The sequence below is a fragment of the Priapulus caudatus genome, unplaced genomic scaffold, assembly GCF_000485595.1.
Source record: "Priapulus caudatus unplaced genomic scaffold, Priapulus_caudatus-5.0.1 Scaffold1508, whole genome shotgun sequence".
NCBI classification, from domain to species: domain Eukaryota; kingdom Metazoa; phylum Priapulida; class Priapulimorpha; order Priapulimorphida; family Priapulidae; genus Priapulus; species Priapulus caudatus.
The window spans coordinates 1-11594 of NW_014578569.1; the positions used below are offsets into that span (position 1 = coordinate 1).

Genomic DNA, 11594 nt, shown 5'->3' on the forward strand with positions numbered 1-11594 from the left:
CGCTGGATATGGTATACTTGTCTTGAACTCGTAGAGAGAATGAATGCGCACGAAACACCATCAGCTGATGCGGTAGCAATGATTGCATGTGCATTTACTGTTTTGATTTTTTCTAGGCAAGTAAAGTGCATTGTTTCTTGTTCGATTGACATTCTCAGGGAATCTGCTTCCAGTAACCTACGACGTTACATCGCACACGCGCGCGGTACCACGCACACGCGGGCAGGCGCACACGCATATGGCAACGCCACTTTTACAACACAGTTATAAAAGCAATCAGCAGAGCCGTAATCAGTTAGCGCGTAATCATGCGTGTACGTTGTCGCAAGATCTCTGTGTGAGCATGGATGTCTCGGACGCGATAGGCCCTAGCGGCCTCTCTCGTCCGGAAACGGTCGGCGTGGCCACGGCCTTCATTTTTATGGTGGCCGAGGCGGGCCCCAACCTGACAGTTTCAGGTGGCACGACGCCGTTTCAGGTTGGCATTGGTACCGGGCCACAGTTAAGCTCCGAGCGCCCTGGATTGTATATTAATCTACTGCTTTGATCATTATCCTCTGTCACCTTCATTTCATTCAATGGCTTCGTTCTAGATTACATTCTTTCATCCAACAAAGCCAACACTAGCACAAGATTAATAAAAGAGTTGGAATCGGATTGTAATAAATAAATTATATTTCTGATTTTTTTATTTCTGGATTCTCCTTCATTTCCTTAGGAGATTCTAATCACATGTTACCTGCATATTTATGCACAAAATTATCATCACATCCGATCAACCAATCATAGCAAATTTACTTTGTAGTAGTAGCACGTATTGTGGGAGCCCTCAGACCCTGACCGACCTGTTTCCGTCGGCAGAAAACACTTCTCGCCACGTGTATAGTAGAAAAGAGCAAGGTAACTTGTGCGCGTACCGTTAGGGTACCTGTATGTTGGAGTGCTGTTGTTTAGTTGTTTACTATATATATATAAACCAGAGGGTAGTATAACCAGACCTTTACTCTACCATACGATCCGTCACGTTACACACCACAAATGTTGTGTGTTGCTAACCTTTTGTACCGCCTCCATTGAGAATTCTATTGGAGCGCTATTTCAAATAGATAGACTCTACTTTTGCTGCGCGATTTCAACCACTTTTGATGAGGCGCGATGTCTGGATGGCCCTGCCCAATTTCGGTTCGTGTGCGCGGTGTCGAGCGGCGGCGCCGTTGCGATTCGCGCCCTTAAAATTGGACAAGCCTGGATGACATGTTTATTATTAAGATTCTTGTAGTGTACATTATGAATAGTTTGGAATACAGTGAATAGCCTCAAATAATTCCCAGGAGTGGGGCTGCGGATTTTCCCAGATGCTTATTTTCTCATCATTTGGCACCAATATAGGACGATAGTGTGTACTGTTCTTGAGCTGTATTCGGTCACTGTCACTGTGCTAACCTTGATACTAAAATTAGTTAGAGATAATATTCGCTATCGTATTGGCTGTTAAGTTGTTAATCGGGTTGGCACGAGCTGCTCTGCCTGCTGCGCTTGTATCAACCATTGAGCTATTTTTAGAGCAGATGGGCTCGCAAAGGGTTTTAATGTACCTTATTACCTGACACATTAGAAGCACTTATGTATAGTAATAATATGGTATTATTCGGCTCTGTTTTTTGCAATTCGTCGGTTCGCACACTGACAGCTGCCATTTGCGTGCAATGCTTTTGCTGACCGATGCAACCGCATGCCTTTGATCTGCGAGCCGCCATCTATCGGAATTTTATTCACTTGTTTGAAAGTGGTTGTTTTTTTGTTGTAGAAATAGACGTTTATGTATAGGGACGTCTTTGCTATGCACAATGAATTATCAGAGCAGAACACCAGACACCAGATGAGCCCTGTCGCTCTGCGGCACTTGTTGGACGTTTACATATCCACAATTGTGTTGCCACCCTGAAAAAGTTGCACATTCGCCAATTTATTTTGCACGTTACAGACCGAGGCCTAATCACAAAAAACTGGACTGGAAACTTGAGAAATTTGGATAAACTTACTGATTACCAAAATTCTGAACTACCAGAATCGATCGCGGACTACCAGATTACAAAATCTAGTACTCGTATGCAGGGGGAAAATTATAATTTATTTTTCGGGGGCTACTTTTCAAGCTCGCGTGCATGAAAATAGCACTCTAAAATTTGGTTTGCATTGAACTCTGCACATTTACGGGGGCTCTTTTTGGCATTTTTCCCGTGTATTTTTTCCACTGCTCGTATGACTACCAGACTCATACTCATAGTAATGTTTATACTGGCATTAGAACATGTTCTATTTTCGCCAACTAGTTTCTATCGACCAGTTGCTCGCGCGACGTTTGAGTTTACACTGCCGATTTCTGGTTGTGTAGTTGGGAAGTTGGTCCAATCTGGCAATTTGACAACATAAAGTCGGTAGTGTAAACCCAGCTTTAGGTTGGGTTCTGCGCGAACTGACTGCTTGAGAGCAGCTAAGTGGTCCCCTTTTCCCTTTAACTAGCCGAGTATGGATGACGGCTGCATATTTTCACAGGGTCTTTATGCATAACTTTCAACATAGATTATTATTAATTAACCTATTAATATGTCTGGTAGGTGGCGGTAGCAGGATGGTCGGTATGAATCTTTATAAATTATGTGAATAGGCTTGGCCGATTATCAGAATATTACAAGGTCTTGATGCTTAGTTGAATACCCACTGCATCAAAAGAGAACGTGATTTTAATGTTTGATTAAACCCATTCATTGTGTCAAGGAAGGTGAGCCAATTTGCCAACTCTTTCTAGGGCAATTTTCTGTCTTTGGTGTTCTGTGTATATTTTGTCAAGATATTCATGTTAACAAGAGGTTGGCAATATGGTTAAAATAAAACGTTTGTAGCTCATCACAGGTTTGTATGGGGTTTTCAAAGGCATTTTTATTCGTGGTTAAACGGCGAACTGACAGTAAAGTAGAGAGAATAGTTATGACAGGGAATGCAATTTTTCTTAGAATTAAAAATGTTTTGACTTTTCAGTACATAGAGCAACTATGAGTGGCTGGGGTGAAGAATGGAATCGAGATGGAGGGGGAAGGCGTGATGATCGTGGAGGGGGATATGGTAAGTATTCATGCTATATTGAGTAACCTTTATAAGACATATTTGTTTTAAAAAACAGTTCTAGTACTAGCAGCACTAAATATATGCTCAAATGCTTACCTGATGAAAATCTGTGAAATTAGAATTATTTACCTTTTGCTGCATTCTATGTAAAGTGCTTATTTTGGAAATTGTATCAGCCGCAAGTGTTTGTTTACGTTGGATTAATGCTGCTTGATGTGCCATTTTATAATATCCCAATAAACCTGATTAGCATAAAATTGTGTTTACAAAACTCGGCAATACTGAAATTCAAATATTCCAAGATTATTTGGGTGCCACCGTTTTTTACACATGCACGTGCCATCTCGAGTCCACCTGGGTTATTAAATATTTGAATATGTACATGCATTTTAACACTGCGTATCCTGAAGTTTGTCTCTTCCTTTCATATTCTACATTGGCTAAAGAAAATTATCTCTAAAATGTCCCAACTTGCATCGTAATGGTGTGTCAATGTCATGTGACGTCATGCTAGGTCACAATGCAGCAAACCAAATATAATGGCGCCCGCCACTAGTAGAAGGCTCGGACACATTTATGTTTACCTAGATCAGGTAGCTACTTATTTATGTGCATTTAAGCTTGAGCTATGGTGGTGTATCTAGATCTACCTGTTTTCCCCACAGGCGGTGGTGGAGGAGGTGGTTCTAGGGAGTGCTACAAGTGTGGGAAAGATGGCCACTTTGCTAGAGAATGTCCAAATTCAGAAGGCGGTGGAAGAGGCGGCGGCGGCGGCGGCGGCGGCGGTGGCAGGGCATGCTACAAATGTAATGAGGAAGGCCACATGGCAAGAGATTGCCCTCAAGGTGGTGGCTATTCTAGAGGTATGATACGTGTGCTAACATTAATGTGGTCAAGAATTCTTTCTCAAAAATACGAAACCTTCACAAGGAACAGCTGAAATATTCTTTCTGTGTGGAGTAAATGCTATGACTAGCATATCTCGTAGAATTCCCAATGTTGAGGGTTTTTCGATTGCCACTGATCCATTACAGTTATTAATCTATTGAAAAAAAACCATCCATAATTTCATCTGAACCAAAATAAAGATGGAAAACTTTGTTCTCTTATGTTAACCAAATGCTTCCATCCCGTTTGCTCCGAAATCATAAAATGCATTCTAGCTCAATACTTTTTGCATCATAGAATATACTGCTATGAAAGACTCATATGTATGTTTGAATTGCAAAATTGAACACCAAAATGGTCTCCCTAACCATTATATAGACTCTTCCAAGACAAGAAGTTCCTACTTGTGAGAAGGAGCAAGGACTTACTTGTTTGGAACATATCTCAGGCATGAGACATTTCCGCCGTTCGGTGAATTTCCGGCCATTTTAGAACTCCAGATACCATTTCTGAGATCAGTGTAAATTCGAGAAGAAATTTTTTTGGGGGGGTAAGAATACCTCCGTGGTCTCTGACGATCGCGTACATGTGAACACACTGTGACTCGGTAACTATCCGGAGCGCTTCTACTCGTATCATTGTCTTAATGTATGCTTGCTAACATAATGATAAGAGCAGGGTACGGCCAAACTTTAGTTGGCATTCAAGAAACGTGCGTGGGATGTTCGGACGCACAGGTTCCTGAATCCAGTAGCAGCGTTGCCATACCAAAAATCAATAAGAAGTGGGTGGAGCTTACTTTTGGCCAGTGGTAATAAACCTTGCATTGTGTTGGCCAGGGTTTATTTACGTGCACGGGTCGTGCAGCACGCTCACTGTTCACGTGCGCTAGGTTGTGGAGTAATTCGCACATCCCCTCGCATTTCACGTTTGGATGTAAACACATGGTTCGCACAGTCCTTGAAAAGTCCTTGAATTTGAGGGGAGTCCTTGAAAAGTACTTGAATTTAGTAAATGTTGATTTTGTGCTTGAAAAGTGCTTGAATTTCATTAAAATGTCCTTGAATTTTTAGAAAGAATCCTTGCCTGTAATAAAAAGGAATTTTGTACCATCAATAATGTGCAAACCTCAATAAAAATTGCGTTAAATGAGCTTAAAAAGCTATAGACAGTTAAATGATGATCATAAATTACAGTAAGTCAGTAAAATCAGTCAGTAAATCAAGGTATGATGTAGAAGTGACAGTGTTTAGAAGGGTTTATTAATGTGATCCAGGTAAGTTTTAGAGGTGACATGCAGTGATTAAGAATGGGGTTATTAAATTAATCCAGGTATGTTTTGTTCTGTATATGAATTCCGATAAAATGTCCTTGAAAAGTCCTTGGGAAATTTTTTAGTCCTGTACGAACCATGAAACAATAAAGTATCACTGGTAGTTAACAAACGATCAGTATACTGTTTTAAAATAATATTAAGAAGATTTATGTACTAATATATCATGTTGAATTATACAGTAAATAATAATAATTGTCTCAAGTTTTAACACACATAATAAGGCCAAAACAAAATATAGGTGTGGTTACGGTTTCCCGACCGACCCTATTTATTCCCAGCGACCCTAAACATTTTCAGTTTTAAAAATTTAAAAATTTAAAAATTTTATTAAAATTTTTTTCAGTTCCTGCTTCAAAAGGCATAACGCACATCCTTCGGACATGGTTCATAAATTTTATATTTCAAGAAAATAAAATGTTTTCCCTACCTACCTACCCTATTTTTTTCCGGCATGTAACAGTAAGGCGAGAATTTTTTATTTTGTTGGTTTACAGATCCGCCGACCCGAATTTTCAAGAAAAACGGAAAAAAAAAATCTGTATTTTTTTATTCCCGCCGACCTTTTCTCTAAGAAATATGAATTAAAAAAATTTAAATGTAAAAATCAAAAACATTTCATAAACAAATAGTTTATAATAAAAGTAAAAATAATTACAAGTTGAGTTTTGTTTTCATTTAGTTTTCTTAAAATACTTTAATATCATGTATAACAGTATCACTGTATTTTGACTTGTTTGATCTGACAAAACAACATTTTTTATTTTTTATTTTTTTTTACTTTACCGAGTCAACAACAACAACAAAAATTCTGTAAACCAACAAAATAAAAAATGGTGGCCTAACCACATATATTTTGTTTTGGCCTAAGTCACTGGCTGCAAAGCACGTCGTATTACTTACTAGCCATGCAAATGGCAGTACAGCCTCGTCGCACCACTGGTTTAACCGTGTCATATTGTTTTTTACGTTTGGAAAAACTATATACATTTTATACAGGGTATAGCTAAATAAAAGCTTCCCTACGTAAGAGCTTGTATGTCTACAAAATACATTTACTTTTGACACACTCAACACAGACGGAATTCCCCAGTGCCTTTCAAAATTTTACAGTAGGTAAATTTTACATAATTTTCCCCTTTTCCACCAAAAAGTGTTGCTAGTTGTAAGCTGATTGTAGTACCCTGAAATGGCTCTAGATTGCATCTCAGAGCTTATAATTTTCAAAAATGTTCTGTTTGGGCATGCCCTCAGTCAGACCCTCCTAGAAGTTCCCCCCCCCCTTTCTCTCTTTTTAGCATTTGTCTGTCTCATGCCTGATATCTGTCTGGTTTGGATCACTTGTTCCTGATCTGCCCAATCATATTGCAAACATGCCTCCACCAGGTCCCACAATTTTGATTTCATAATATACTATGTGATTTTATACCACTTCATCTGTATATGTGGCTAAAAAGTCAGTCAATGTTGTGCTGAAGCAAAAAGTGGTTTACTGTAACGATCCACCGAAATCGAATCAGATCATGATTCTCTTCCCTCGATCCGATCCTCAATATTTTTTCCTGTATTTTCGATTCGATCTAATTCGCTCCAATTTTTAGACTGTACTAGCTGGAACCCGCGCTAAGCGCGGGCTTAGTGACTGTGATGCATGTGTTACCAGTAGTGTTATGTGTAAGGTGTTATATAGAGAGTTTAGTTGTTGCACATGTTTTTTTTATGGTTGAGATGTCAATAGAAATACATGTACAATCATGCTTACACGTAACACATTAACCATTTGTTTGGCAAGTACACAGTGAAATACACACACACACGCACGCACACACAAATGTTTTATTGTATGCTATGTACTGGTTGATGATACGGACTCCAAAGTTAGAATATAGATAGATCTCATTGGGCTGGTTGAGCTGACAGCTCGCTGTTCACGACACCCGCACAGCTTTGAATAGCCGGAAATCTGAAATAGGTGATTGACGACCGGCCCCCGATCCGATATCTGCTGTGATGAAATTGAACTTGTACATCTCATATCGAAAACTATGCCAAAATACTTACTGAACATTTAACTTCATTATTACATGCATTACTTACATTATTGGGCTTAGCAAAGTCTCTGTGCATGCAGCAACAAACAGCATGTGTTGCATTAGCAAGGCAAAGATAGTCCTATAGCGCCCCCTATTTTCAGGCAATTCTTTACCTTTTTTTTCTTTCTTCTTTTTTAAGACCGAACAAACGGTTTTCAACCGAGTATAGTTTAGAACCCATTCCGTGTATTCATCGATCTCTTCTGTGAATTTGGCGCTATTTGGATCCAAACTGACGGAGCCTTTCATTAACATACATACATACATACAACATTCGCCATATTATAGTAAGATGCATCGGCCGAAGTGTGTATGAGACGTGTGCTCTGATTGGTCAGTAGTCACGACTCGCCAATCAGCTAATCAGCGGCTACAACACATCGCTAACACGTTGTTTACAGGGCTCGAGTTTGAGAACTACACCGTACAGATTTATTATTACTTATATTTGTCACTCTTATTGCATTTGGTGACTGTGACTCCATGAATCTCTGTTTATTATTTTAAGTTTCTGATCACTTTGACGCTTAATTATTTTTTGGCAAATCATTGTCCAGTAGGCCCAGTACTTAATTGACCTAGTATGTCTACCTACTATCAATTTTATCACTCTTTGGGGAGGATGTGCCCCGTACTTAAGTATGGTATTCTTTGACTTTTTATTCGACCTACTAAGAGGTAATGTTTGGTTATAATTGGGTCCCTATATTCACCATTAGTATCCATTGGCAATTTCTCATATTTTCTAGTCATTTGACCTATTACTGTTATTATTTTAATTATCCTCTTAAAGTGATTTTGTTATTTAAAATTAAGAAAAAGCATGAACGTGATAGTTGGTAAAAATGGTTGGTTAATAACACTTCAATATTTTGGGAATCGAATCGCGAGGCTAATATAGAGATACGGATCGAATCGAGAGGTATGTGTATCATTACAGCCCTAGTGGTAATGGATTAGTGCTAACTTTACCGTTGCTCAGTATTATTATATTGACCTATTTTTAATGTTTAGGTGGAGGTGGAGGCGGAGGCGGAGGCTTCAGTAGAAATAGCGGAAATGATGGCGGAGCAGCAGGTCCTATGATCACCATGATGGTCAACAATAGAGATCTGGGACGTATCATCGGAAAAGGTGGATGCAAAATCAGAGAGCTGCAAGATAACTCAAGCGCCAGAATAAACATTCGCAAGGATGATTCAGATGGTAGAGAAACACCAGTGGACCTTATTGGGAGCCCTGATTCTACATGTATGGTAAAAGGCATGATTGAAGAGCTTTTGCAGTTAAATACAAGAGGTTATGGAGATAGTTAAACTCTGATGCTTGACACTCTGAAAAAAAAAATTTTGCCACCAGAAATTTATTTCTTCTGGCCCAAAATGAAAAGTGGTAGCCCAATTTTCCATTGGTATTTTTTTGGTTAAAATATAAATCATAACCATAACGACACATAGTAATATGATACATCATACCTGTATGTATTGTGTATGCAGTATTTGTATAGATGTGGCGCCAGCAACTTGTATGTATTGTATTTGGTGATATGGGCCAGTGGCCTTCTTTACCTGAATAAAGAAAATTTGAACCATAAGTTACTACACACAACACGATTTGTCTTATTTTATTCAATTCCTCGTTACTCTTCAAACCGAAACAGTCCCTCACTACACATGGCCATGTAAACTCTGTCTTCTGTACTGTAGTCGGCGTCATTGTCAGGTTTGGTCTGCACAGGTTCCATTGGCACAATCTCCTCAGGTTCAGTTGGCTGTGACTCGAGATCAGCCTCATCTTCCACAAGTTGGGCTGCGATCTCGTTGTTCACTGCCATTGCTGCTTTTGTTATGGTTTCCCGGTGGGCAGTATCCATGTACAGTGGCCTCCTCTTAAACCCGGTCTTGACGATTGGCAGCCCGGATATCCGCGCAAAGCGCGAAAAACGCCGCGTAGCAGCACACTAACACAACTACGCTGTACCTATTCTACGTTACAGGTCCACTATATACGCAGAAACTCTGCAATCGGTCCATTGCACGACGGGTTTCACTACCCAGGTAGCTAGACATTTCCTCGAAGTGGACATACAAAATTTTTGGCTACTCGGCGCGCTTTGTTTCCTGTAAAAAACCGAGTTTGACTTTTTTGTTCACATCACTGTACATCATTGTACATCACTGTAGTACATATGGCGTGCGATAGATGGCGCAACGAGGTTATATACATAGCATTTGCGATTATTTTTCCCGTTAACGCGCCAGCGCTCGCTATGCGTATTGGGAATGCTTGCGTCACAGGTCAACAGAGATGGTCGTGTCCCCATAAACTGTTGTTTACTCGACTACACAACAAATTGTGTTTACACAGGTCTTCTAACCCTAGCAAAAACTGTTTCTTGGAGCTAGTAGTAGTACTAGCTCTAGTACTATACTGTATAATATAGTATTGGTAGTAGTACTAGTAGCTGTAGTACTATAGTAGTAACTAGTAGTAGTACTAGTATATAGTCTAGTAACCCGACCAGGCTGTGTGACTAACGTCAATATAGGATATTCTAACCCTAGCAATACCGTTTGTTGGAGCTAGTAGTCTAGTAGTAGTTACTAGTACTAGTACTAGTGAGTAGTGGCAGTAGTGCTTGTACTAATAGTAGTACTGTATGTATGTATGACTGGGAACCTTTAGATCGGTATTTCCCTGCAAAGAATTAAAAAAAGAAAAGAGAAAATTCATTCCGTGTCCCCTTATAGGTTTGTGAGTGCAGCTGATCTAGCTCCCCAAAGTATCTCTAGGTACTGTTTAGTAAGCTGAACTATAGTAATATTACCAATAAGGTTGCTGCCAACCCTAAAACCCAGGAGAGATTTCAAGAGCTCCTGCATGTCATGTGAGGTTTCTGTTGTCTCCAAACCTGTTCTAGTACGTTTAATCATATTAAAAAGACTATGGTTTTCATATCCAGGACATTCCAGTAAAAAGTGCTCCATGGTCTCCAACTCTCCTCTCCCACAAATTAAACATTTATCTTCGCCTCCCCAGTGTCTAGTTCGTTTATTCAGTGGCAAGCACCCCGCCCTGCATTGAAACAGCAGGCTACTCCCAAGACTATTATCATAAAAGGACTTTACCAGGCATCTTTTTTTCTTTATACAATCCTAGCGAACTCTTGTTTTCTATCCCTTTTTTCCAGACGGTAGTACCAATCAGTTTAATTGCTCTTTCCACTCTAACATTCCATTCTTTAATACCCCCGTTAAACCTTAACTCCTATCTGAGTCAAACTTGGTTATGAGGAACCTAGTTCTCCAATCTGATCTGAATTCGCCCAATTCCATTGCTTCTGCTATCTGTTTACATTTACATTCATTATTCATATATTTTATCCTGCCCCAATATTTAATTTTACTTTTTGCCTCTCTCTTCAAAAGTTGACCATCCCATCTCCCCTCTAATACTCTCCAGTCCCACATGAAGGGTGCCCCTAGTAACTCCCTTCCCAGCTGTTTTTGCGTCCTGTCTAGTGCCTGGAGCAGTACCAATCAGTTTAATTGCTCTTTCCACTCTAACATTCCATTCTTTAATACCCCCGTTAAACCTTAACTCCTATCTGAGTCAAACTTGGTTATGAGGAACCTAGTTCTCCAATCTGATCTGAATTCGCCCAATTCCATTGCTTCTGCTATCTGTTTACATTTACATTCATTATTCATATATTTTATCCTGCCCCAATATTTAATTTTACTTTTTGCCTCTCTCTTCAAAAGTTGACCATCCCATCTCCCCTCTAATACTCTCCAGTCCCACATGAAGGGTGCCCCTAGTAACTCCCTTCCCAGCTGTTTTTGCGTCCTGTCTAGTGCCTGGAGCATGGGCGTTCCTCGTTTTTAGCTCACCTTGACATCGTCAAGCTGAGCTATTGCCATGGGTCGTCGTCCGCCGTACGTCCGTCCATCCGTTCGTTCGTCAACATTTCGCTACGGTCAACGATAAGTCAACGATAACTCAGGAACCGTTTCACCCACATGTTTGAAATTGGGTATAGTTGTTACTGCTATGCTCCCATATTAAACGTCCTATTTTGAATGGGAATTGCCATTAGTCAGTTCAGGTTCAACGGATTTTGCTCATTTTTGGTATGCACAAAATTATGCAAA

The 11594-nt window shown here is 39.8% G+C and overlaps 1 protein-coding gene across 3 annotated transcripts; it reads left to right on the forward strand.

Moving 5' to 3' along the window:
* The first annotated feature begins 3011 nt into the window (after positions 1 to 3011).
* Positions 3012 to 9050, forward strand: LOC106816855 (cold shock domain-containing protein 3-like). 3 transcript variants are annotated; one of them, XM_014821497.1, is made up of 3 exons: positions 3012 to 3123; positions 3792 to 3989; positions 8455 to 9050. In XM_014821497.1, the coding sequence occupies exons 1-3, from the start codon at positions 3085 to 3087 to the stop codon at positions 8524 to 8526; spliced, it is 309 nt and encodes a 102-aa protein (XP_014676983.1). In that variant the 5' UTR covers positions 3012 to 3084; the 3' UTR covers positions 8527 to 9050. The 3 variants fall into 3 exon arrangements, with proteins under 3 accessions (XP_014676983.1, XP_014676981.1, XP_014676982.1); XM_014821495.1 differs by having other exon boundaries at positions 3013 to 3123; positions 8467 to 9050; XM_014821496.1 differs by lacking the exon at positions 3792 to 3989 and having other exon boundaries at positions 3013 to 3123.
* The last annotated feature ends 2544 nt before the right edge of the window (positions 9051 to 11594 follow it).